At 50.1% G+C, this 25,077-nt stretch overlaps 1 protein-coding gene across 1 annotated transcript in view; it reads left to right on the top strand.

Annotated features, from left to right (window-relative positions):
- Nucleotides 1-25,077, top strand: part of LOC139268363 (collagen alpha-1(XXIV) chain) — a 420,125-nt gene that overhangs the window by 133,578 nt on the left and 261,470 nt on the right. The window contains exons 10-11 of the mRNA XM_070886436.1: nucleotides 2,148-2,201; nucleotides 4,187-4,231. Of these exons, the coding sequence (XP_070742537.1) occupies nucleotides 2,148-2,201; nucleotides 4,187-4,231 (99 nt within the window). The remainder of the gene's footprint in view (nucleotides 1-2,147; nucleotides 2,202-4,186; nucleotides 4,232-25,077) is intronic.

The raw sequence follows: 25,077 nt of genomic DNA, 5'->3' as shown, positions 1-25,077 counted from the left end.
TCCAGAAGCGACAGAGGACAGAGCTCCCTGGAAGATATCAAGGGCCAGCCAAAGTTGCTTACCCCAGTCCAAGTACATCCTACAGATGGGCATTGTGTGTGGATTGTTAACAGGTTTATTGGGTACCAAGTGAATAGTGACAGTGTCGTGACTTGTGGATTTCATCCACTCCAAGGATGTCCCTTGTAGGGGGTTGGAAGAACGTGATCCGTCTTCCCTGAGTTCCCTCTCTCCCCTCCGTTCTCCCACCCCTCCCCCGCCCCCCCAGTCTCCCTCTCTCTCCCAGTCTCTCTCTCTCTCCCCCCCAGCCTCTCTCTTTCCCCCCCCCAGCCTCTCTCTTTCCCTCAACCTCTCTCACTCTCTCCCAGTCTCTCTCTCTTTCCCCCCCCAGCCTCTCTCTTCCCCCCCCCAGCCTCTCTCTTTCCCCCCCCCCCAGCCTCTCTCTTTCCCCCCCCCCAGCCTCTCTCACTCTCCCCCCAGCCTCTCTCACTCTCCCCCCAGCGCCTCTCACTCCCCCCCCAGCATCTCTCTCTCTCCCCCCCAGCCTCTCTCACTCTCCCCCCAGCCTCTCTCACTCTCCCCCCAGCCTCTCTCACTCTCCCCCCAGCCTCTCTCACTCCCCCCCCAGCCTCTCTCTCTCCCTCCCCAGCCTCTCTCACTCTCCCCCAGCCTCTCTCTCTCCCCCCCCAGCCTCTCTCTCTCTCTCTCCCCCAGCCTCTCTCTCTCTCCCCCCCCAGCCGCCCTCTCTCTCTCTCTCTCTCTCTCCCCCCAGCCTCTCTCTCTCTCTCCCCCCAGCCTCTCTCACTCTCCCCAGCCTCTCTCACTCTCCCCCAGCCTCTCTCACTCTCCCCCAGCGCCTCTCACTCTCCCCCAGCCTCTCTCACTCTCCCCCAGCGCCTCTCTCACTCCCCCCCCAGCCTCTTTCTCTCTCCCCCCCAGCCTCTCTCACTCTCCCCCCAGCCTCTCTCACTCTCCCCCCAGCGCCTCTCACTCTCCCCCAGCCTCTCTCTCTCCCCCCCCCAGCCTCTCTCTCTCTCTCCCCCCAGCCTCTCTCTCTCTCTCCCCCCAGCCTCTCTCACTCTCCCCCAGCCTCTCTCTCTCTCCCCCCCCCAGCCTCACTCTCCCCCCCCCCCCAGCCTCTCACCCCCAGGCCCGCTTGGCCCCCTGCCGCCACTCTCGCCACCCACCCCCAACACACTCTCGCCCCCCCGAGAGGGGTTAGGGTTGGAGTAGGGAAGAGAATCGGGGCTGGGGCCTGAACGGGGTCTCGGGGCTCAGGTGCTGCTTCACGGCCCCACGTGCTTGACGGGGGCGGGGCTTGACACGGGCGGAGCTTGACGGGGGCGGGGCTTGACGGGGGCTGGGCTTGACGGGGGCGGAGCTTGACGGGGGCTGGGCTTGGCATGGGGGGCGGGGTTTAACAGACGCATGTCTGTCAAATAACGTGCAGTACAAATAGTTCGAGTGCCGAGTTGATGCGTTGAAGATTGTGGTGCAGGACCTAAATCCACCACATTCTGACCCAGTGCCGCGCTGTCCCTCTGTGACGGTGCAGTTTAGAGTGAAGTGCTGTTACGGTGCATTGTAAGCCAATATTTTTATACCAAGGTTACTTTTATTTCTTGCTTGCCCCCAGGTGAGATAACATTTACTTATTCTGTCGCCTCCGGCCACATCCTTCAGACCGAGAGAACACGAGAACATAAAAATTAGGAGCAGGACTCGGCCATTCGGCCCTTCGAGCCTGCTCCGCCATTCAATAAGATCACGGCTGATCTTCGACCTCAACTCCACTTTCCCGCCCGATCCCCATATCCCTCGATTCCCTTCGAGTCCAAAAATCTATCGATCTCAGCCTTGAATATATTCAGAGACTGAGCCTGCGTATCCCTCTGGGGCAGAGAATTCCAAAGATTCACCACCCTGAGTGAAGAAATTCCTCCTCACCTCCGTCCTAAATGGCCAACCCCTTATCCTGAGACTGAGACCCCTGGTTCTAGACTCCCAGCCCGGGGGAAACACCCTCCCTGCATCTACCCTGTCGGGCCCTGTAAGTGTTTTGTATGAGCGGTGCGAGCCATGCCAGGCCAGTAATCACCTCACATGATATTGGTTTACTGTAACTGTCCCTTCTCCTTTCTCCGTAGGGGTTTATTGGACCTCCTGGGATTGTGGGACCGCCTGGGCCAGAGGGTAAAAAGGTGAGTGTCTTTGCACAATAAACTGCAGCAGGATCCTATAATTGGCCCGCGAGTTCCAGAGTCCTATCGGTCGGCTAAATCCGATCAACGCTTAAACATAAATCTAAGCCCATCTTAAGAACTGAAAGGCACATTAAAGTTTTGGCATCGTAGGAGCAGGAGGAAGCCCTTCAGCCCCTCGAGCCTGCTTCGGCATTCAATGAGATCATGGCTGATCTGCGATCTAACTCCATATACCCACCTTTGGCCCATATCCCTTAATACCTTGGGTTAACATAAAGCTATCAATCTCCGATTTAAAATTAACAATAGATCTAGCATTAATTGTCGATTGCAGAAGAGGTTTCCAAATTTCTACCAACCTCTGTGTGCAGACGTGTTTCCTAACTTCACTCCTGGAAGGTCTGGCTCTAAGAAGGAGAGAGCTGGGACCAAGAGGTTGGGGTTGTTCTCCTTGGAGCAGAGAAGGTTGAGAGGAGATTTGATCGAGGTGTTCAAAATCATGAGGGATCTGGACAGAGTAGAGAGAGAGAGAAACTGTTCCCATTGGTGGAAGAGTCGAGAACCAGAGGACACAGATTTAAGGCGATTGGCAGAAGAACCAAAGGCGACACGAGGGAAAACGTTTTTACGCAGCGAGTGGTTAGGATCTGGAATGCACGGCCTGAGAGGGTGGTGGAGGCAGACTCAATCGCGGCTTTCAAAAAGGAACATAAGAACATCAGTCATTGAAAGTGGGCATGCAGGTACAGCAGGCGGTGAAGAAGGCAAATGGCATGTTGGCCTTCATAGCGAGAGGATTTGAGTATAGGAGCAGGGAGGTCTTACTGCAGTTGTACAGGCCTTGGTGAGGCCTCACCTGGAATATTGTGTTCAGTTTTGGTCTCCTAATCTGAGGAAGGACGTTCTTGCTATTGAGGGAGTGCAGCAAAGGTTCACCAGACTGATTCCCGGGATGGCAGGACTGACATATGAGGAGAGACTGGATCGGCTGGGCCTGGAGTTTAGAAGGATGAGAGGGGATCTCATAGAAACATATAAAATTCTGACGGGACTGGACAAGTTAGATGCAGGACGAATGTTCCTGATGTTGGGGAAGTCCAGAACCAGGGGACACAGTCTAAAGATAAGGGGTAAGCCATTTAGGACTGAGATGAGGAGAAACTTCTTCACTCAGAGAGTTGTTAACCTGTGGAATTCCCTGCCGCAGAGAGTTGGTGAGGCCAGTTCATTGGATATATTCAAGAGGGAGTTAATTATGGCCCTTATGGCTAAAGGGATCAAGGGGTATGGAGAGAAAGCAGGAAAGGGGTACTGAGGGAATGATCAGCCATGATCTTATTGAATGGTGGTGCAGGCTCGAAGGGCCGAATGGCCTACTCCTGCACCTATTTACTATGTTTCTAAGAAATAGGAGCAGGAGTCGGCCATTCAGCCCCTCGAGCCTGCTCCGCCATTCAATAAGATCATGGCTGATCTGATCATGGACTCAGCTCCACTTCCCCGCCCGCTCCCCATAACCCTTCACTCCTTATCGCTCAAAAATCTGTCTATCTCCACCTTAAATATATTCAGTGACCCAGCCTCCACAGCTCTCTGGGGCAGAGAATTCCAAAGATTCACGACCCTCTGAGAGAAGAAATTCATTCTCAGAGTTGGATAAGTATCTGAAGGAAACTATTTTGCAGGGCTACGGGGAAAGGGCAGGGGGGAATGGCACTAGCTGAGAGCCGGCAGGGGCTCGATGGGCCGAATGGCCTTCCATGCTGTAACCATTCTGAGAAATGGAGCCACGAAAGTGAGTTCCAGACATGTACCGCATAGTGTGTGGGAACATGGTTTTGTTTCACACATTGTTGCATCGAAATTGCTGCTCAGTTGAAACGCCTGGTTCATAGTGCCAGCAGTTCAATTATTTGAAAACTTTATTGATTTTGTATTTTTTTTAACGTATTTTGTATAATAAAGCAATGTTTTTTCCTCAGGGTATTGTTGGTCCCCGGGGAAACAAGGGCCCCAAAGGGAGACCGGTAAGTTGCCTATCTTCTTGAATGATATCTTTCAAACTTCGAAACGCTCGCTGTGATTGTAGCAGAATATGGCTTTTGTCAAAGGCAATCTTTTCCTCCTGGCGAAATTCTAACGCCGAGATTTTGGCTGTGAAATGACAGCACAGTTCCTGCTCTGCAGATGCTTCACAGATTGACATGACATTCCTTCCTTACAGTAGGTGCTTGTCTCTCTCACACTGATGGAGGAAGGAATTTCTCACAAACGTACAAGGTATTTGTGTCCACGCCAAACTTCACAGGCTTGTCAATCATAGAATGTGTAGGAAGTTCTCCTGCAGGACTCAAATCCTGTGGAATATATTCTCATCATAAATGATTGGGCTTTATTTAACATTGGCCGCATTTAATCTAAGCGATGGAGTTTGTTCATTATTGTAAAGAAAAGAAAGCAAGGCTTGCATTTATATAGCGCCTTTGAGGACCACCGGACTTCTCAAAATGCTTCACAGCCAATGAAGTACTTTTGGAGTGCAGTCGCTGTTGTAATGTGGGAAACGCGGCAGGCAATTTGCGCACAGCAAGCTCCCACACACAGCTATGTGATAATGGCCAGACAATCTGTTTTTTTGTTCTGTTGATTGAGGGATAAATATTGGCCCAGGACAACGGGGAGAACTCCCCTGCTCTTCTTCGAAATAGTGCCATGGGATCTTTGACATCAACCTGACAGAGCAGACGGGGCCTCGGTTTAACGTCTCAGCCGAAAGACGGCACCTCCGACAGTGCAGCACTCCCTCAGTACTGCCCCTCCGACAGTGCAGCACTCCCTCAGTACTGCCCCTCCGACAGTGCAGCACTCCCTCAGTACTGCCCCTCCGACAGTGCAGCACTCCCTCAGTACTGCCCCTCCGACAGTGCAGCACTCCCTCAGTACTGCCCCTCCGACAGTGCGGCGCTCCATCAGTACTGCCCCTCCGACAGTGCGGCACTCCCTCAGTACTGCCCCTCCGACAGTGTGACGCTCCCTCAGTACTGCCCCTCTGACAGTACGACGCTCCCTCAGTACTGCCCCTCTGACAGTGCGACGCTCCCTCAGTACCGCCCCTCCGACAGTGCGACGCTCCCTCAGTACCGCCCCTCCGACAGTGCGACACTCCCTCAGTACTGCCCCTCCGACAGTGCGGCGCTCCCTCAGTACTGCCCCTCCGACAGTGCAGCACTCCCTCAGTACTGCCCCTCCGACAGTGCAGCACTCCCTCAGTACTGCCCCTCCGACAGTGCGACGCTCCCTCAGTACTGCCCCTCCGACAGTGTGACGCTCCCTCAGTACTGCACTTACAGCCTGGTTTTTGGGCTCATGCTCCTGGAATGGGACTTGAATCTACAACTTTCTGACCCAAAGTCATGAATACCACCCACTGAGCCACAGCTGACGCAGTGAGTTGTTGTGATCGGGAACGCGCTGCCTGAAAGGGCGGTGGGAGCAGATTCAATAGTAACTTTCAAACGGGGAATTGGATCAATACTCGAAGGGGAAAGATGTGCCGGGCTGTGGGGAAAGAGCGGGGAGTGGGACTGATTGGATCGCTCTGTCACCGAGCCGGCACAGGAACGATGGGCCGAATGGCCTCCTGTGCTGTATCTGTTTGTGGTTTTACAGATTCCTGAGCTGGTGTGTAGCCACGAGTGGGCAGGTTGGTCATTTCAAGAAAGATCTTTATTTTTTGATTTATTTTTGATCACAAGGTGGTGGCGGATTTTAACAAGCGGACGGGTTCAGGCGGGAGCAGTTAATATCAGTTCCATTCCCACCCACGACAGGAGCAGGCCACACGATTTTAACCATCGGGACTCATTAACATGTCACTGTTTGACTTTCTGCCCGGAATATTAACTGGCTTCACTATTTAGGCCTTTCAAGGTGGATGCAGAGAGGATGTTTCCACTGATGGGGGAGACTAGAACTAGAGGGCATGATCTTAGAATAAGGGGCCGCCCATTTAAAACTGAGATGAGGAGAAATTTCTTCTCTCAGAGGGTTGTAAATCTGTGGAATTCGCTGCCTCAGAGAGCTGTGGAAGCTGGGACATTGAATATAGACAGAAATAGACAGTTTCTTAACCGATAAGGGGATAAAGGGTTATGGGGAGCGGACGGGGAAGTGGAGCTGAGTCCATGATCGGATCAGTCATGATCTTATTGAATGGCGGAGCAGGCTCAAGGGGCCGAATGGCCTACTCCTGCTCCTATTTCTTATGTTCTTATTTATGTTCTTATAATTCACGCTTGGGCAGCCCTTGGTGATGGGGACTCCAGAGCGGGTTTGTGGGTGTGTCTACTGGGACTCTGACACGGCAAGTGAGCCCCAGGTGGGCAGAGGAAACGTTACAAGGACACCCTCAAAGCCTCCCTGATAAAGTGCAACATCCCCACTGACACCTGGGAGTCCCTGGCCAAAGACCAGTCCGCCCTAAGTGGAGGAAGTGCATCCGGGAGGGCGCTTAGCACCTCGAGTCTCGTCGCCGAGAGCATGCAGAAACCAAGCGCAGGCAGCGGAAGGAGCGTGCGGCAAACCAGTCCCACCCTCCCCTTCCCTCAACCATTGTCTGTCCCACCTGTGACAGGGATTGTGGCTCTCGTACTGGACCGTTCAGTCATCTAAGGACTCATGTTAAGAGTGATTCCGAGGGACTGCCTATGATGATGATATCCGCCCTGTTGTTGCTAACCCTGTATAAATCGCTGGTTCGGACCCAGCAGGAGTATTGTGTCCAAGTCTGGGCACCGCACTTTAGGAAGGATGTGAAGGCCTTGGAGAGGGTGCGGAGGGTATTTGCTCGAATGGTTCCAGGCATGGGGGATTACTGTTACGTGGATAGGTTAGAGAACCTCGGGGCGCTCCCCTTGAAGCAGAGGAGATTGAGAGGAGATTTAATGGAGGCATTAAAATCATCAAGGGTGTAAATAAAGAGAGATTGTTTCCAATGGCTGAAGGGTCGAGAAGGAGAGGGCACAGATGTAAGGTGATTGGCGAAAGAGCCAGGGGCAACACATAGAAAGTCCTTTTATACACAGCGAGCGGTAGGATTTGGAACGGCTGCCTGATAGGGAGGTAGATGCAGATTTAATAGCGAATTAGAAACATAGAAAATAGGAGCAGTAGTAGGCCATTCGGCCCTTTGAGTCTGCACCGCCATTCAATATGATCATGGCTGATCCTCTATCTCAACACCATATTCCCGCTGTCTCCCCATACCCCTTGATGCCTTGGATAAATTGGATAAATACTGGAAGGGGAAAGAATTGCAGGGATATGGGGAAGGAGCAGGGGGGAGTGGGACTGACGGGATTGTTCTACGAAAGAGCCAGCACGGACTCGATGGGCCGAATAGCTGCTGTGCTGTATCACCGTGTGATTCTTGGAACATTTCAGAGCCCTTTGGTTAGACGCTGTCCCGCCATGGTGTCCCACAGCCACAGCTGGGCCTGTGCCCGCTCAAGACTCTGGCAAGAGGCAGCGCACACAGAGACGGGAGGGGTCCTGAGTGAGTAAAATTCAAAGGGGTTGAATTCGGAGCTTCTCTGGGTTGCTGCCCCCTCACCCTCTCTTTCCCCCCCCCCCCCCCCTCCCCCGGCGTTCTCACAAAGACTGCGGTCTTTGCACAGGTTACTCCGATTCTGCACTGAAGTTTCCTGAGGCGGAAGCTGCTCACGGCGCCATTCGAATGCAGTTACGCCAGAACTTGCACCACTTCATACGCAAGCTAACTCAGGGCCCATAAATATCAGACAGTCACCAATAAATCCAATGGGGATTCAGGAGAAACCTCTTTACCCAGAGAGGGGTGAGAATGTGGAACTCGCTGCCACAGGGAGGGGTTGAGGTGAATAGTATCGATATATTTAAGGGGAAGCTGGATAAACACATGAGGGAGAAAGGAATAGAAGGATTCGTGTAATGTATCCAAGTTTGCTGACGATACAAAGCTCGGTGGGACAGTGAGCTGTGAGGGGAACACAGAGAGTCTGCAAAGGGATATAGATAGACTGAGTGAGTGGGCAGTATGGTGGCAGATGGAGTATAATGTGGGAAATGTGAGGTTATTCACTTTGGTAGAAAGAATAGAAAAATAATATTTTTTAAATGGTGAGAAACTTTTAAATGTTGGTGTCCAGAGAGATTTGGGTGTCCCTCGTACAAGAGACACAGAAAGCGAGCCTGCAGGTACAGCAGCAATAAGGGAGGCAAATGGCATGTTGCCCTTTATTGCGAGGGGGTTAGAGTACAAGAGTAAGGAAGTCTTGCTACAATTGTACAGGGCCTTGGTGAGACCACACCTGGAGTACTGCGCACAGTTTTGGTCTCCTTATCTAAGGAAGGCTTGGAGACTAGATTGATTTGAGATTGGTGTGCAAAATTAAGGCACATGGTATTGGGGGTAATGTATTGACGTGGATAGAGAACTGGTTGGCAGACAGGAAGCAAAGAGTCGGGATAAACGAGTCCTGTTCACAATGGCAGCTAGTGACTAGTGGGGTGCCGCAGGGCTCAGTGCTGGGACCCCAGCTATTTACAATATATATTAATGATTTAGGCGAAGGAATTGAATGTAATATCTCCAAGTTTGCAGATGACACTAAGCTGGGTGGCAGTGTGAGCTGTGAGGAGGATGCTAAGAGGCTGCAGGGTGACTTGGACAGGTTAGGTGAGTGGGCAAATGCATGGCAGATGCAGTATAATGTGGATAAGTGTAAGGTTATCCACTTTGGTGGCAAAAACAGGAAGGCAGATTATTATCCGAATGGTGACATGGTATATCAGTCATTGAAAGTAGGCGTGCAGATACAGCAGGCGGTGAAGAAGGCAAATAGCATGTTGGCCTTCCCTGGTGCAAGGGTCAAGGATGTCTCGGAGCAGGACATTCTAAAAAGGGAGGGAGAACAGCCAGTTGTCGTGGTGCACATTGGTACCAACAATATCGGTAAAAAAAGGGATGAGGTCCTACGAGACGAATTTAAGGAGCTAGGAGCTAAATTAAAAAGTAGGACCTCAAAAGTAGTAATCTCAGGATTGCTACCAGTGCCACGTGCTAGTCAGAGTAGGAATCGCAGGATAGCGCAGATGAATACGTGGTTTGAGCAGTGGTGCAGCAGGGAGGGATTCAAATTCCTGGGGCATTGGAACCGGTTCTGGGGGAGGTGGGACCAGTACAAACCGAACAGTCTGCACCTAGGCAGGACCGGAACCAATGTCCTAGGGGGAGTGTTTGCTCGTGCTTTTGGGGAGGAGTTAAACTAATATGGCAGGGGGAATGGGAACCAATGCAGGGAGACAGAGGGAAATAAAAAGGAGACAAAAGCAAAAGACAGAAAGGAGATGAGTAAAAGTGGAGGGCAGAGAAACCCAAGGCAAAAAACAAAAAGGGCCACTGAATATAAAGGGGCTGCAGGAGGGATAAAAACTAAAAATCATGGTTTAAAAACTAGTATTAAAACACTCTACCGAAATGCACGCAGCATTCAAAATAAAGTAAATGAGTTGACGGCACAAATCATTACAAATGGGTACGATTTGGTGGCCATTACAGAAATGTGGTTGCAGGGTGGCCAAGACTGGAAATTAAACATACAGGGGTATCTGACAATTCGGAAAGATAGACAAGAAGGGAAAGGAGGTGGGGTAGCTCTGTTAATAAAGGATGATATCAGGGCAGTTGTGAGAGATGATATTGGCTCTAATGAACAAAATGTTGAATCATTGTGGGTGGAGATTAGAGATAGTAAGGGGAAAAAGTCACTGGTGGGCGTAGTTTATAGGCCCCCAAATAATAACTTCTCGGTGGGGCGGGCAATAATCAAGGGAATAATGGAGGCATGTGAAAAAGGAATGGCAGTAGTCATGGGGGATTTTAACCTACATATCGATTGGTCAACTCAAATCGCACGGGGTAGCCTGGAGGAGGAATTCATAGAATGCATACGGGATTGTTTCTTAGAACAGTCTGTTACAGAACCTACAAGGGAGCAAGCTATCTTAGATCTGGTCCTGTGTAATGAGACAGGAATAATAAACGATCTCCTAGTAAAAGATCCTCTCGGAATGAGTGATCACAGTATGGTTGGATTTGTAATACAGATTGAGGGTGAGGAAGTAGTGTCAGAAACGAGCGCACTATGCTGAAACAAAGGGGACTGCAGTGGGATGAGGGCAGAGTTGGCTAAAGTAGACTGGAAACACAGACTAAACGGTGGCACAATTGAGGAACAGTGGAGGACTTTTAAGGAGCTCTTTCATAGTGCGCAACAAAAATATATTCCAGTGAAAAAGAAAGGCGGTAAGAGAAGGGATAACCAGCCGTGGATAACCAAGGAAATAAAGGAGAGTTTCAAATCAAAGACCAATGCGTATAAGGTGGCCAAGGTTAGTGGGAAGCTAGAGGATTGGGAAAATTTTAAACGACAGCAAAGAATGACTAAGAAAGCAATAAAGAAAGGAAAGATAGATCTCGAAGGTAAACTTGCGCACAACATAAAAACAGATAGTAAAAGCTTTTACAGATATATAAAACGGAAAAGAGTGACTAAAGTAAATGTTGGTCCCTTAGAAGATGAAAAGGGGGATTTAATAATGGGAAATGTGGAAATGGCTGAGACCTTAAACAATTATTTTGCTTCGGCCTTCACAGTGGAAGACACAAAAACCATGCTAAAAATTGCTGGTCACGGGAATGTGGGAAGGGAGGACCTTGAGACAATCACTATCACTAGTGGGGTAGTGCTGGACAGGCTAATGGGACTCAAGGTAGACAAGTCCCCTGGTCCTGATGAAATGCATCCCAAGGTATTAAAAGAGATAGCGGAAGTTATAGCAGATGCATTCGTTATAATCTACCAAAACTCTCTGGACTCTGGGGAGGTACCAGCGGATTGGAAAGCAGCTAATGTAACGCCTCTGTTTAAAAATGGGGACAGACAAAAGGCAGGTAACTATAGGCCGGTTAGTTTAACATCTGTAGTGGGGAAAATGCTTGAAACTATCATTAAGGAAGAAATAGCGGGACATCTAGATAGGAATAGTGCAATCAAGCAGACGCAGCATGGATTCATGAAGGGGAAATTATGTTTAACTAATTTACTAGAATTCTGAGGATATAACGAGCATGGTGGATAGAGGTGTACCGATGGATGTGGAGTATTTAGATTTCCAAAAGGCATTCGATAAGGTGCCACACAAAAGGTTACTGCAGAAGATAGAGGTACGCGGAGTCAGAGGAAATGTATTGGCATGGATAGAGAATTGGCTGGCGAACAGAAAGCAGAGAGTCAGGATAAATGGGTCCTTTTCGGGTTGGAAATCGGTGGTTAGTGGTGTGCCACAGGGATCGGTGCTGGGACCACAACTGTTTACAATATACATAGATGACCTGGAAGAGGGGACAGAGTGTAGTGCAACAAAATTTGCAGATGACACAAAGATTAGTGGGAAAGCGGGTTGTGTAGAGGACACAGAGAGGCTGCAAAGAGATTTAGATAGGTTAAGCGAATGGGCTAAGGTTTGGCAGATGGAATACAATGTCGGAAAGTGTGAGGTCATCCACCTTGGGAGAAAAAACAGTAAAAGGGAATATTATTTGAATCGGAAGAAATTACAACATGCTGCGGTGCAGAGGGACCTGGGGGTCCTTGTGCATGAAACTCTTTTTGGAGTTTATCTGCAAAACAAAACACATTAAACCGTGCCACCCGACCTGGGTGACACACCAGACATTTACAAGGCCATTTTTTTCTTTTTTTGGGTTTTTTTTTTGGTTTTTTTTTTTTCCTTCTTTTTTTGGGTTTTTTTTTGGGCACTAAAATCACAATTTTTCCCCAGTGCCCCCTATAAAAGGGAAGGGGACACTAAAAACACCGGCAATTAAAACAAATTAAACTTTAAAACGTAAATCAAATTAAAATTTGGTTGCCGGGCGTGATGATGCACTCCAGTCCCTCCGGTGCCCACCTCTCGCGGAAGGCCGCGAGCGTACCGGTGGACACCGCGTGCTCCATCTCCAAGGACACCCTGGACCGGATGTAAGAGCGGAAGAGAGGCAGGCAGTCAGGTTGAACGACCCCCTCGACCGCCCGCTGCCTGGACCGGCTGATGGCACCCTTGGCCGTGCCCAGGAGCAGTCCTACGAGGAGACCTTCGGACCTACCCGCTCCCCTCCGCACAGGGTGCCCAAAGATCAGGAGAGTGGGACTGAAGTGCAGCCAGAATTTCAGGAGCAGCCCCTTCAAATAGTGGAACAGGGGCTGCAACCTCGTGCACTCAATAAAAACATGGAACACGGACTCCTCCAGACCGCAGAAATTGCAGGCGGCCTGGGAGTCCGTGAACCGGCTTAAAAATTTGTTGCACGGCACTGCTCCGTGCACCACCCTCCAGGCCAAGTCCCCGATGAATAGTGGGAGGACCCCTGCGTAGAGTGCCCTCCATCGGGGACCCCCGCCTCCTCCGGACGGCAAGATGGTACGCCATGGCGTGTCCGGACGGCCGGCGAGGATGGCAAAGTTGAGAGTGTGCAGGAGCAGCCCGTACAGGAAACCCCTCCGCGCGGAACTGAAAGGCACGGAGGGGATTTCCCCGAGGCGGCTCAAGTTGTGAGGCGCCGGCCCCCGAGGGAGGTTCCGGGGTTTGGCGCCGATGAGGAATTCCGTCCGGACGGGGGTCAGTTCGGACGGGATCTCCCCACGTGCTTGAGCCTCCTCGATGCACCTAACGGAGTCAGGGCCCAGAGCTGTTTTTAGCGACTCGATGGCATCGGCCGCGTGGCGGACGTTGGCAGAATTTAGGCGCCGCGCCAGCGTGTCTGGCGCCATCCAGCCCGCTCCTCCGCCATCGAGCAGGTCCCTGACCCTGGTCACCTCACCAGCCACAGCCCTCTCTTCCGACCGCCACATAAAGCCTCGGCCGTGGAGGTACGGATTCCCGAGCAGCGGCTCCTGCAGGACGGCCGCCACTCCAGCCGGCGGAGAGCTGCGCTTGGTGGAGACTTTGTTCCAGACACTGGTGAGTTCCCTGTAAAAGACAGGCAGCTCCCGGAGGGCGGTCCTAGCACCCCCCAAGTTCACAAACAGGAGCTGCGTGTCATAATTGAGGTTGCGCTGCTGGCGGAAGAAATACCTCGCCAGAGCACACCACCTAGGAGGGGGCTCGACGTAAAGGTATCTCTGCAGGGTCTGAAGACGGAAAGTCGCGAGCTGGGCGCTGACGCACACCAACGACTGACCGCCCTCCTCAAGCGGGAGACTCAAGACCGCGGCAGAGACCCAGTGCTTCCTGTTGTTCCAGAAGAAGTCCACCAGCTTCTTCTGTATCTTGGCGACAAACGCAGGGGGAGGGGTCAAAGTGACCAGCCGGTACCACAACATTGCGGCCACCAGCTGGTTTATGACTAGCGCTCGACCCCTGTAGGACAGCACTCGGAGCAGTCCTGTCCAGCGCCCTAGGCGAGCGGCGACCTTGGCCTCCAGCTCCTGCCAGTTCGCCGGCCAGGCTCCCTCGTCGGGGCTAAGGTAGACTCCCAGATAGAGGAGATGGGTCGTGCTCCAGGCAAAGGGCCTGAGCTCCTCCGGCAGGGAGTCCACCCGCCACTGACCCACCAGGAGTCCGGAACATTTCTCCCAGTTGATCCTGGCGGAGGAATCCCAAAAAGTTAGTTTGCAGGTGCAGCAGGTAATCAGGAAGGCGAATGGAATGTTGGCCTTCATTGCGAGAGGGATGGAGTACAAAAGCAGGGAGGTCCTGCTGCAACTGTACAGGGTATTGGTGAGGCCGCACCTGGAGTACTGCGTGCAGTTTTGGTCACCTTACTTAAGGAAGTATATACTGGCTTTGGAGCAGGTAACAGAGACGATTCACTAGGCTGATTCCGGAGATGAGGGGGTTACCTTATGATGATAGATTGAGTAGACTGGGTCTTTACTCGTTGGAGTTCAGAAGGATGAGGAGTGATCTTATAGAAACATTTAAAATCATGAAAGGGATAGACAAGATAGAGGCAGAGAGGTTGTTTCCACTGGTCGGGGAGGCTAGAACTAGGGGGCACAGCCTCAAAATACGGGGGAGCCAATTTAAAACCGAGTTGAGAAGGAATTTCTTCTCCCAGAGGGTTGTGAATCTGTGGAATTCTCTGCCCAAGGAAGCAGTTGAGGCTAGCTCATTGAATGTATTCAAATCACAGATAGATAGATTTTTAACCAATAAGGGAATTAAGGATTACGGGGAGCGGGCGGGTAAGTGGAGCTGAGTCCACGGCCAGATCAGCCATGATCTTATTGAATGGCGGAGCAGGCTCGAGGGGCTAGATGGCCTACTCCTGTTCCTAATTCTTATGTTCTTATAGCAAGAAGATTTGAGTATAGGAGCAGGGGAGGTCTTACTGCAGTTTTACAGGACCTTGGTGAGACCACACCTGGAATATTGTGTGCAGTTTTGGTCTCCTAATCTGAGGAAGGACATTCTTGCTATTGAGGGAGTGTAGCGAGGGTTCACCAGACTGATTCCCGGGATGGCAGAACTGACATATGAAGAAAGATTGGATCGACTAGGCTTATATTCACTGGAATTTAGAAGAATGAGAGGGTATAAAATTCTGACGGGACTGGACAGGTTCGAGGTTGGAAGAATGTTCCCAATGTTGGGGAAGTCCAGAACCAGGGGTCACAATCTCAGGATAAGGGGTAAGCCATATTGGACCGAGATGAAGAGAAACTTCTTCTCTCATTGGGTGATGAATCTTTGGAATTCTCTACCCCAGAGGGCTGTGGAGTTTCAGTCTCTGAGTATGTTCAAGGCTGAGATCGATAGATTTTTGGACTCTAGGGGAATCAAGGGATATGGGGATCGGGCGGGAAAGTGGAGTTGAGGTCGAAGATCAGCCGTGATCTTATTGAATGGTGGAGCAGGCTCAAGGGGCCGAATGGCCTGCTCCTGCTCCTGTTTCTTATGTTCTTATGTTGTTATGATATGGTGATATGAAGAGGGGTGGGAGGAGGCTTGTGTGGGACAATAAACACCGGCATGGCCCCGTGGGGTCGAATGGCCTGTCTCTGTGCTGTACATTCTGTGCAAGTTACCCCGAAAATCCTGTGTGCATCGCCCTCTGCTGGTGAACAGAGCAACTTTCCAGTGCAACAATGGAGCAACAGACAGCGAGGAAATTCAGGCCCACGAGGCTTGGAACAGTCACACTGCCGCAATCGGAGCATGTTCCTCATGAACCTGCTCTTCAGACTGTTAGTCAAACTATTCCCGGATATAATTCTGAGGCATGTGTATTCCATGGGTGTCATAGAACTTGGAAAGGGGAAGTTGGAAACGGCTTGGGGATGTCAAACTAGTGCGAGCCATAAATAAACAATAAATATACAAGGCGCTGTGTTATGTCACCCGATCAGTTGAGTTTAGTTCACTTAGCTACAGTCCTGCATCCCGTTCAACCCCCATCCTCACTGACCGACACTGGCGCCTCAATATTAAAATTCCCATCCTGGTTTTCAAATCCCTCCATGGCCCTCGCCCTTCCCTATCTCAGTAATCTCCTCCAGCCCCACAACCCCCTGAGATCTCTGCACTCCTCTAATTCTGCCCTCCTGAGCATCCCTGATTATAATCGCCCCGCCATCGATGGCCGTGCCCTCAGCTGCCTGGGCCCCAAGATCTGGGGTTCCCTCCCTACACCTCTCCACCTCTCCACCTCTCTACCTCTCTCTCCTCCTTCAGGACACTCCTAAAAACCAAACTACCAGCAACTTGCATTTATATAGCGCCTTCCAAGAAGTAAAAAGCCCCAAGGTGCTTCACAGACATTTGACCGAGCCACCAAGGAGATATATGGGCAGGGAGCTTGGTCAAAGAGGGAGGTTTTAAGGAGCGTCTTGAAGGAGAAGAGAGAGGTGGAGAGGTTTAGGGAGGGGATTCCAGAGCTTGGGGCCCAGGCAGCTGAAGACACGGCCACCAATGGTGGAGCGATGTGCAAGAGTCCAGAATTGGAGGAGCGCAGAGATCTCGGAGGGTTGCAGAGGTGGAGGAGGTTACAGAGATAGGGAGGGTGGGGGGGCGAGGCCATGGAGGGTTTGAACAGAAGGAGGAGGGATTGATGGAGCGGGAGCCAATGTAGGCCAGAGAGCACAGGGGGTGATGGGTGATCATGAAGTAACAGGGACGATGGTCACTGAACCAATCAGTTCCATCCACTGGGCTGGAGAAAGGTCAATGAGATAATAATTATCATCTTAGGCAGTCCCTCTATCGAGGGTGACTTGCTTCCACGCCAAAAAGGATGAGTTCACAGGTGTTTCAGTGAAGGACCTAATATTCCGGATCCCGAACTACATCCTGAAGGGTGGAAGATGCCTGTGCGTGGATTTTTTTAACGTGGGGTGAATTTTGCAGCCAGTGAGGCAAAACCATTTGACGGCGCAAACTTTACCGCCCCGCCTGGGTTAACACCGCGACAGAGGCGCAAGCAAATTTCCACCCTGTTGTGTTTACAAATGGAAAGGCCACAATCAATCCCTCCCAACGATCACTCCAGCACAGGGCTGAGTGGGTTTCTGAACAATCACAGACAGCAAAGAGCTGGGAGAATACGGGATCACGTCGCTTTGAAACTGAAAATGATGCACAATTGTTTCGAAGGGTGGCGGAAATCAGACAATATTAATAGTAATAGGCATCTGTTTACACTTGCTGCAGGCACACATGCCTCACATCAATGGCTAGTGGTTTATGAAATAAATGAGTGACATTGGGTCCATTATCTAATTGAAATGTGTCACATTATTACAGGGATTGACAGGGTAGATGCAGGGAGGGTGTTTCCCCCCGGGCTGGGGAGTCTAGAACCAGGGGTCACAGTCTCAGGATAAGGGGTCGGCCATTTAGGACTGAGATGAGGAGGAATTTCTTCACTCAGAGGGTGGTGAATCTTTGGAATTCTCTGCCCCAGAGGGCTGTGGAGGCTCAGTCATTGAGTATATTCAAGGCCTAGATCGATAGATTTTTGGACTCTCGGGAAATCAAGGGATATGGGGATCAGGCGGGAAAGTGGAGTTGAGGTCGTAGATCAGCCGTGATCTTATTGAATCGCGAGCAGGCTCGAGGGGCCGAATGGCCGACTCCTGCTGCTAATCCTTATGTTCTTAGTTAACCGCAATTGTCACCGATGTAGCTCGTTCATGAAGTGTAGGTCTAGCGATATTATACACTGGCTGCTAACATGTATTCGCTTTACATTTTAGGCCTGCTGTTTGGAAGATAAATTAATTGTTGTGATTATAATAATAGCTCACTATAATTCACAATCCTTCACAGCTCGAGAAATACCAATTATAAAATGTGATCCTGGTTATAGAGTAGGTAGAGAGATTATTTCCTCTGGGTGGGAGAGGGGGCAGTCCAAACAAGGGGGCATAACTTTTAAAAAGAAAGAATTGCCTTTATATAGCACCTCTCACGACCTGAGTATGTCTCAAAGAGCTTCACAGCCAATGAAGTCATTTTGAAGTGTAGTGACTGTTGTAATGTTGTAATGTGGTATCCAATTAAAAACAAGGGCATGAAAAGTGGCCAAAACTAGTGGGAGGACAGAAGATTGGGAAGCTTTTAAAAGCCAGCAAATAATGAACAAACAAATGATTAAGAAAGAGAAGATAGACTATGAAAGTAAACTAGCACAAAATATAAAAACAGATAGCAAGAGTTTCTCAAGGTATATAAAAAGGAAAAGAGTGGCTAAAGTAAATGTTGGTCCCTTAGAGGACGAGACCGGGGAATTAGTAATGGGGAACATGGATATGGCAGAAACTCTGAACAAATATTTTGTATCAGTCTTTACGGTAGAGGACACTAACAATATTCCGACAGTGGATAGTCAAGGGGCTATAGGGGGGGAGGAACTTAACACAATCACAATCACTAAGGAGGTGGTACTCAGTAAGATAATGGAACGAAAGGCAGATAAATCCCCTGGACCTGATGGCCTGCATTCTAGGGTCTTAAGAGAAGTAGCGGCAGGGATTGTGGATGCATTGGTTGTAATTTACCAAAATTCCCTGGATTCTGGAGAGGTCCCAGCGGATTGGAAAACTGCAAATGTAACACCCCCTATTCAAACAAGGAGGCAGACAAAAAGCAGGAAACGATAGACCAGTTAGCCTAACATCTGTGGTTGGGAAAATGTTGGAGTCTATTATTAAAGAAGCAGTAGCAGGACATTTGGAGAAGCAAAATTCGGTCAGGCAGTGTCAGCATGGATTTATGAAGGGGAAGTCATGTTTGACAAATTTGCTCGAATTCTTTGAGGATGTAACAAACAGGGTGGATAAAGGGGAACCAGTGGATGTGGTGTATTTGGACTTCCAGAAGGCATTTGATAAGGTGCCACATAAAAGGTTACTGCACAAGATAAATGTTTACGGGATTGGGGGTAATGTATTAGCATGGATAGAGGATTGACTAACTCACAGAGAACAGAGAGTCGGGATAAATGGTTCATTCTCCGGTTGGCAACCAGTAACTAGTGGGGTGTCGCAGGGATCAGTGCTGGGACTCCAACTATTTACAATCTATATTAACGACTTGGAAGAAGGGACTGAGTGTAATGTAACCAAGTTTGCTGATGATACAAAGATGGGAGGAAAAGCAATGTGTGAGGAGGACATAAAAAATCTACAAAAGAACATAGACAGGCTAAGTGAGTGGGCAAAAATTTGGCAGATGGAGTACAATATTGGAAAGTGTGAGGTCATGCACTTTGGCAGAAAAAATCAAAGAGCAAGATGGAGAAAGATTGCAAAGTGCTGCAGTACACGGGGACCTGGAGGTACTTGTGCATGAAACACAAAAAGATAGTCTGCAGGTACAGCAAGTGATCAGGAAGGCCAATAGTATCTTGGCCTTTATTGCAAAGGGGATGGAGTATAAAAGCAGGGAAGTCTTGCTACAGTTATACAGGGTATTTGTGAGGCCACACCTGGAATACTGCGTGCAGTTTTGGTTTCCATATTTACGAAAGGATATACTTGCTTTGGAGGCAGTTCAGAGAAGGTTCACTAGGTTAATTCCAGGGATGAGGGGGTTGACTTATGAGGAAAGGTTGAGTAGGTTGGGCCTCTACTCTTTGGAATTCAGAAGAATGAGAGATGATCTTATCAAAATGTATAAGATTATGAGGGGGCTTGACAAGGTGGATGCAGAGAGAATGTTTCCACTGAGGGGGGAGACTAGAACTAGAGGGCATGGTCTTAGAATAAGGGGCCGCCCATTTAAAACAGAGATGAGGAGAAATTTCTTCTCCCAGAGGGTTGTAAATATGTGGAATTCGCTGCCTCAGAGAGCTGTGAAAGCTGGAACATTGAATAAATTTAAGACAGAAATAGACAGATTTTTGAATGATAAGTGGATAAGGGGTTATGGGGAACGGGCAGGGAAGTGGAGCTGAGTCCATGATCGGATCAGACATGATCTTATTGAATGGCGGAGCAGGCTCGAGGGGCCGTATGGCCTACTCCTGCTCCTATTTCTTATGTTCTTATGTTCTTATGAAACGCAGTAGCCAATTTGCACACACCAAGCTCCCACACACAGCAATGCGATAATGACCAGATAATCTGTTTAGTGATATTGATTGAGGGATAAATATTGGTCCCAGGACACCGGGAATAACTCCCCTGCTCTTCTTCGAAATAGTGCCATGGGATCTTTTACATCCACCTGAGAGGGCAGACGGGGCCTCGGTTTAATGTCTCATCTGAAAGACATTGAACTTAGAGCTGGGCTGTCCAGGGTGATGTCAGGAACGGTATTGGGAATCTGGAACTCTCTCCTCCAAAAAAACTGTTGCGGCTGGGAGTCAATTGAAAATTTCAAAACTGAAATTGATAGATTTTTGGATATTAAGGTTTACGGAACCAGGGAGGTTAGATGGAGTTAAGGTACGGATCTGACATGGTTTCATTGACCAGTGGAACAGGCTCGAGGGGCTGAATGGCCTCCTCCTGTTCCTATAAACTTTCAGAATGGCCCATAAAAAAAAAAAGGGTACTTCATCATCATCATAGGCGGTCCCTCGTATCGAGGATGATTTGCTTCCACGCCAAAAAGGGATGAGTTCACAGGTGTTTCAAAGAAGGACCTAATATTCCAGATCCCGAACCACATCCTGAAGGGTGGAAGATGCCTGTGGGTGGATTTTTTTAACGTGGGGTGGCCGTTGCACTCCAGCCACCCCACGGGCTTGACAGAGCGAGGTCTTGGTCCAGTGGCAAGGGTGAACCAGGACGACTGGAGACCAGTTCTGCTGCATTAATAAATACACTCTGCGTTCCTCGTTAGAAAATCTTGAATTTCTGGTAATCCTACTGACCAGGAACATTGGAGCAGGAGGAGATCATTCAGCCCCTCGAGCCTGCTCCACCATTCAATGAGGTCATGGGCTGATCTGCTGATTTAACTCCATATACCCGCCTTTCTTTGGCCCATATTCCTTAATACCTGTGGTTAACAGAAAGTGATCAATCTCATAGAAACATAGAAATATAGAAAATAGGTGCAGGAGTAGGCCATTCGGCCCTTCTAGCCTGCACCGCCATTCAATGAGTTCATGGCTGAACATTCAACTTCAGTACCCCATTCCTGCTTTCTCACCATACCCCTTGATCCCCCTAGTAGTAAGGACCTCATCTAACTCCTTTTTGAATATATTTAGTGAATTGGCCTCAACAACTTTCTGTGGTAGAGAATTCCACAGGTTCACCACTCTCTGGGTGAAGAAGTTCCTCCGCATCTCGGTCCTAAATGGCTTACCCCTTATCCTTAGACTGTGTCCCCTGGTTCTGGACTTCCCCAACCTTGGGAACATTCTTCCTGCATCTAACCTGTCCAAACCCGTCAGAATTTTATATGTTTCTATGAGATCCCCTCTCATTCTTCTAAATTCCAGTGAATACAAGCCCAGTTGATCCAGTCTTTCTTGATAGGTCAGTCCCGCCATCCCGGGAATCAATCTGGTGAGTTTAAAATTAACAATTGACGTAGCATCAACTGCCGTTTGCGGAAGAGAGTTCAAAACTCCTACCACCCTTTGTGTGTAGAAGTGTTTCCTAATTTCACTCCTGAAAGGTCTGGCTCCAATTTTTAGACTCTGCCCCCTAGTCCAAGACTCCCCAACCAGCGGGAATAGTCTCTCTCTATCTACCCTATCTGTTCCCCTTAATATCCTGAAAACCTCGATCAGATCACCCTTTAACCTTCTAAATTCAAGGGAATACAACCCTAGTCTGTGTAATCTCTCCTTGTAACTTAACCCTTGAAGTCCGGGTATCACTCGAAGACCATGGGGTGAAGTTCGGTCGAGCCTCGTTTGGGGGGGGGGCGAACAGACGTGGGGGCAGGGGTTCCTATGGCGGGTGGGGAAGTCCCGCCCCGCGAGCTATATTGGGCTTACCACCCCCGCCCCTGGGGAGGAACTGCGGCGCGAAATCTCGCGCTCCACTTCCTGTCGTGGGGGCGGGGCGGGACCGGGCCGCAAAGGCAAGCAAGGTTTCCAGCGGTATGGGGGCGGGACGTGTATCGTTGCCGCGTATACAGGGCCCCTCCCCTTCCAGTAAAGGGGAGGAGCCAAGCCGCCGACTCTGCGGGCGGGAAACGGGGGCCATCGCCGGACCACTGGGGAGTGGGTCGCCGTGGCAACAGCCCGGCACACACGCGGAGCGCTGGGCTGCAAGATGGCAGCACGGACCCCGCGATCTACAACCAAAATGGCCGCGGCCGGCACGTCGGCCATTTTGTTTTACTGCCGCACCTCCCCTTTAATTTCCGCCCCCGGGAGTGGCAGTCTCACGGGCCGTTACCGGATTTTCGCTCCAGGGTGCAAACGGGTTTCTGCGCACGGTGATGACGTCGTCGCCGGTTACTGCCGCCACGCCTTAGTACCCTGCGGGACTTCGCGCCCCGGGGGGAAAATTCCTTCGCGCCCCATTAGCGCCCCCGACCGGGAGATGCAGATGACCTGAATTTCTCCCCCGAAGACATACAAGGCATTAAGACATGGGAAAGCAACACATTCCGCAGGAGATGTAATTGCCACAACATCATGGTTGTCGACTGAGTTTAGGAACGGCGAGGAGAAATGGCGGGATTGTATTTTGTACCGGAACGGGGAATCTTGCAATGGTTAAACCGCTCCTGCACGCCTCGTGCTGCAGCCCACTATCTGCCTTTTACTCCGGCAAAACGTCAACTGGAGTGTCCTTTATTAAAAAACAAAAACTGTGTTGTTAATACATTTAAAATTCCCATTTCTTTTGGAAGCTCTCAAATAGATTGGTATTGTATTCGTTCAATATATAGAACGATAGAACCTCCCAGCACAGGAGGCCATTCGGCCCATCGTTCCTGTGCCGGCTCGGTGTCGGAGCGATCTAATTAGTCCCACTCCCCGCTCTTTCCCCACAGCCCGGCACATTTCTCTCATTCAATATTTATCCAATTCCCGGTTTGAAAGTCACTATTGAATCGGCTCCCACCGCCCTTTCAGGCAGTGCGTTCCCGATCGCAACAACTCGCTGCGGAAATAAACTCTCGGGTCCTTTTGCCAATTACCATCAATCTGTGTCTGTTGGTTACCAACCCTCCTGCCCCTGGAAGCAGCTTCTCTTGAATCACTCTCTCAACAAACCTCAGGATTTTGAACGTCTCTAGTAAAGGGATGGCAGTAACTTGGGTACGTAATTGGCTGTGGGGGTAGGAGACCGCGAGCAGTGCTGAATGGATCTTTCTCTGGCTGGAGAGAAGTACGCAGTGGGGTTCCGCAGCGGTCAATATTAGGACCATTGCTTTTCTTGTTATGTATAAATGACCTGGACTTGGGGTGTACAATTTAGAAATTTTCAGACGATACAAAATGTGCCAATGTAATAAACAGTAAGCAGGCTAATAGCAGATTTCAGGAGGACCGACTGGTGAAATTTGGGTGTAAATAGACATCGAGAAAATGGGTGTAATTCTGTAACAGCCCAATTCTACCTGTGATGTGTGCACCTGTGAGCATGATCATCGGCTTGTAGAGCTGCTGCACGTGGGCAGATCCCGTCCGAACTGACCCCCGTCCGGACGGAATTCCTCATCGGCGCCAAACCCCGGAACCTCCCTCGGGAGCCGGCGCCTCACAACTTGAGCCTCCTCCGGGAAATCCCCTCCGTGCCTTTCAGTTCCGCGCGGAGGGGTTTCCTGTATGGGCTGCTCCTGTACGGGCTGCTCCTGCACACTCTCCACCTTGCCATCCTCGTCTGCCGTCCAGACACGCCATGGCGTACCATCTTGCCGTCCGGAGGAGGCGGGGGTCCCCGATGGAGCGCTCTCTACGCGGGAGTCCTCCTCCTATTTATTGGGGACTTGGCCTGGAGGATGTTGCACGGAGCAGTCCCGTGCGATACGTTTTTAAGTCGGTTCACGGGCTCCTGTAATTTCTGCGGTCTGGAGGAGTCCGTGTTCCACGTGTAGGTACAGTGTGGGAGGTTGCAGCCCCTCTTCCAATATTTGAAGGGGCTGCTCCTCAAATTCTGGTTGCACTTCAGTCCCATGCTCCTGATCTTTGCCCACTCTGTGCGGAGGGGAGTGGGCAGGTCGGAAGGCCTCCTCGTAGGACTGCTCCTGGGCCTAGCCAAGGGAGCCATCGGCTGGTCCAGGCAGCGGGCGGTCGAGGGGGTCATTCAGCCCGACTGCCTGCCTCTCTTCCGCGGTTACATCCGAGCCAGGGTGTCCCTGGAGATGGAGCACGCGGTGTCCACCGATACGCTCGCGGCCTTCCGTCAGAGGTGGGCACCGGAGGGACTGGAGTGCATCATCACCCCGGCAACCAAATTTTAACTTGTACCACTTAATGTCTAAAGTTTAATTTGTTTATTTGTCAGTTTAGTGCCCCTCTAATAAGAGGGCACTTGGATTAATGTTCAACTAAAAATAGTTGTGGAGCTGTTGCACTGTGAGTGGCTGAGCCAGTCATGTGATGTTCACGAGACTCAATAAAACCCCAGTCCATTGAGTTCAGGTTCCTCACGATGAGATGTGCAGTTGTGAGCCTGGTGGATGAATGGGTCGGGTTCAGTTTGATTGTTAAACCTTTGCTAATAAACCAGTTCGTTCTTTACAGCAAATGTGTAGCCGTGAATTTTTCAGCGAAGAACCCCTGAAGCAGATACACTCCATGGCAGATGCAATTTAATGCAGATAATTGTGAAATCAAGGACTTCAGTAAGAACAACATGGAATAACAGTGTAATGTTGGCCTTTATTGGCAGGAGGATAGAGTATAAAAGCAGAGAAGTCCTGCTACAACTGTACAGGGTATTGGTGAGGCCATACCTGGAGTACTGCGTACAGTTTTGGTCTCCGTATTTAAGGAAGGACATACTTGCATTGGAGGCTGTTCAGAGAAGGTTCACTCGGTTGATTCCGGAGATGAGGGGGTTGACTTAAGAGGATAGGTTGAGTAGGTTGGGCCTCTACTCATTGGCATTCAGAAGAATGAGAGGTGATCTTATCGAAACGTATAAGATAATGAGGGGGCTCGACAAGGTGGATGCAGAGAGGATATTTCCACTGATGGGGGAAACTAAAACTAGGGGATATAGTCTCAGAATAAGGGGCCACCCATTTAAAACTGAGATGAGGAGGAATTTCTTCTCTGAGGGTTGTAACTCTGTGGAATTATCTGCCCCAGAGAGCTGTGGAGGCTGGGTCATTGAATATAGTTAAGGTGGAGCTAGACAGATTTTTGAGCGATAAGGGAATAAAGGGTCATGGGGAGCGGGCGGGG

This window comes from Pristiophorus japonicus, chromosome 8 (genome assembly GCF_044704955.1).
Source record: "Pristiophorus japonicus isolate sPriJap1 chromosome 8, sPriJap1.hap1, whole genome shotgun sequence".
Taxonomy (NCBI): domain Eukaryota; kingdom Metazoa; phylum Chordata; class Chondrichthyes; family Pristiophoridae; genus Pristiophorus; species Pristiophorus japonicus.
Note: the sequence above shows the minus strand (reverse complement) of the source record. Positions and strands in the feature narration are given on the sequence as shown.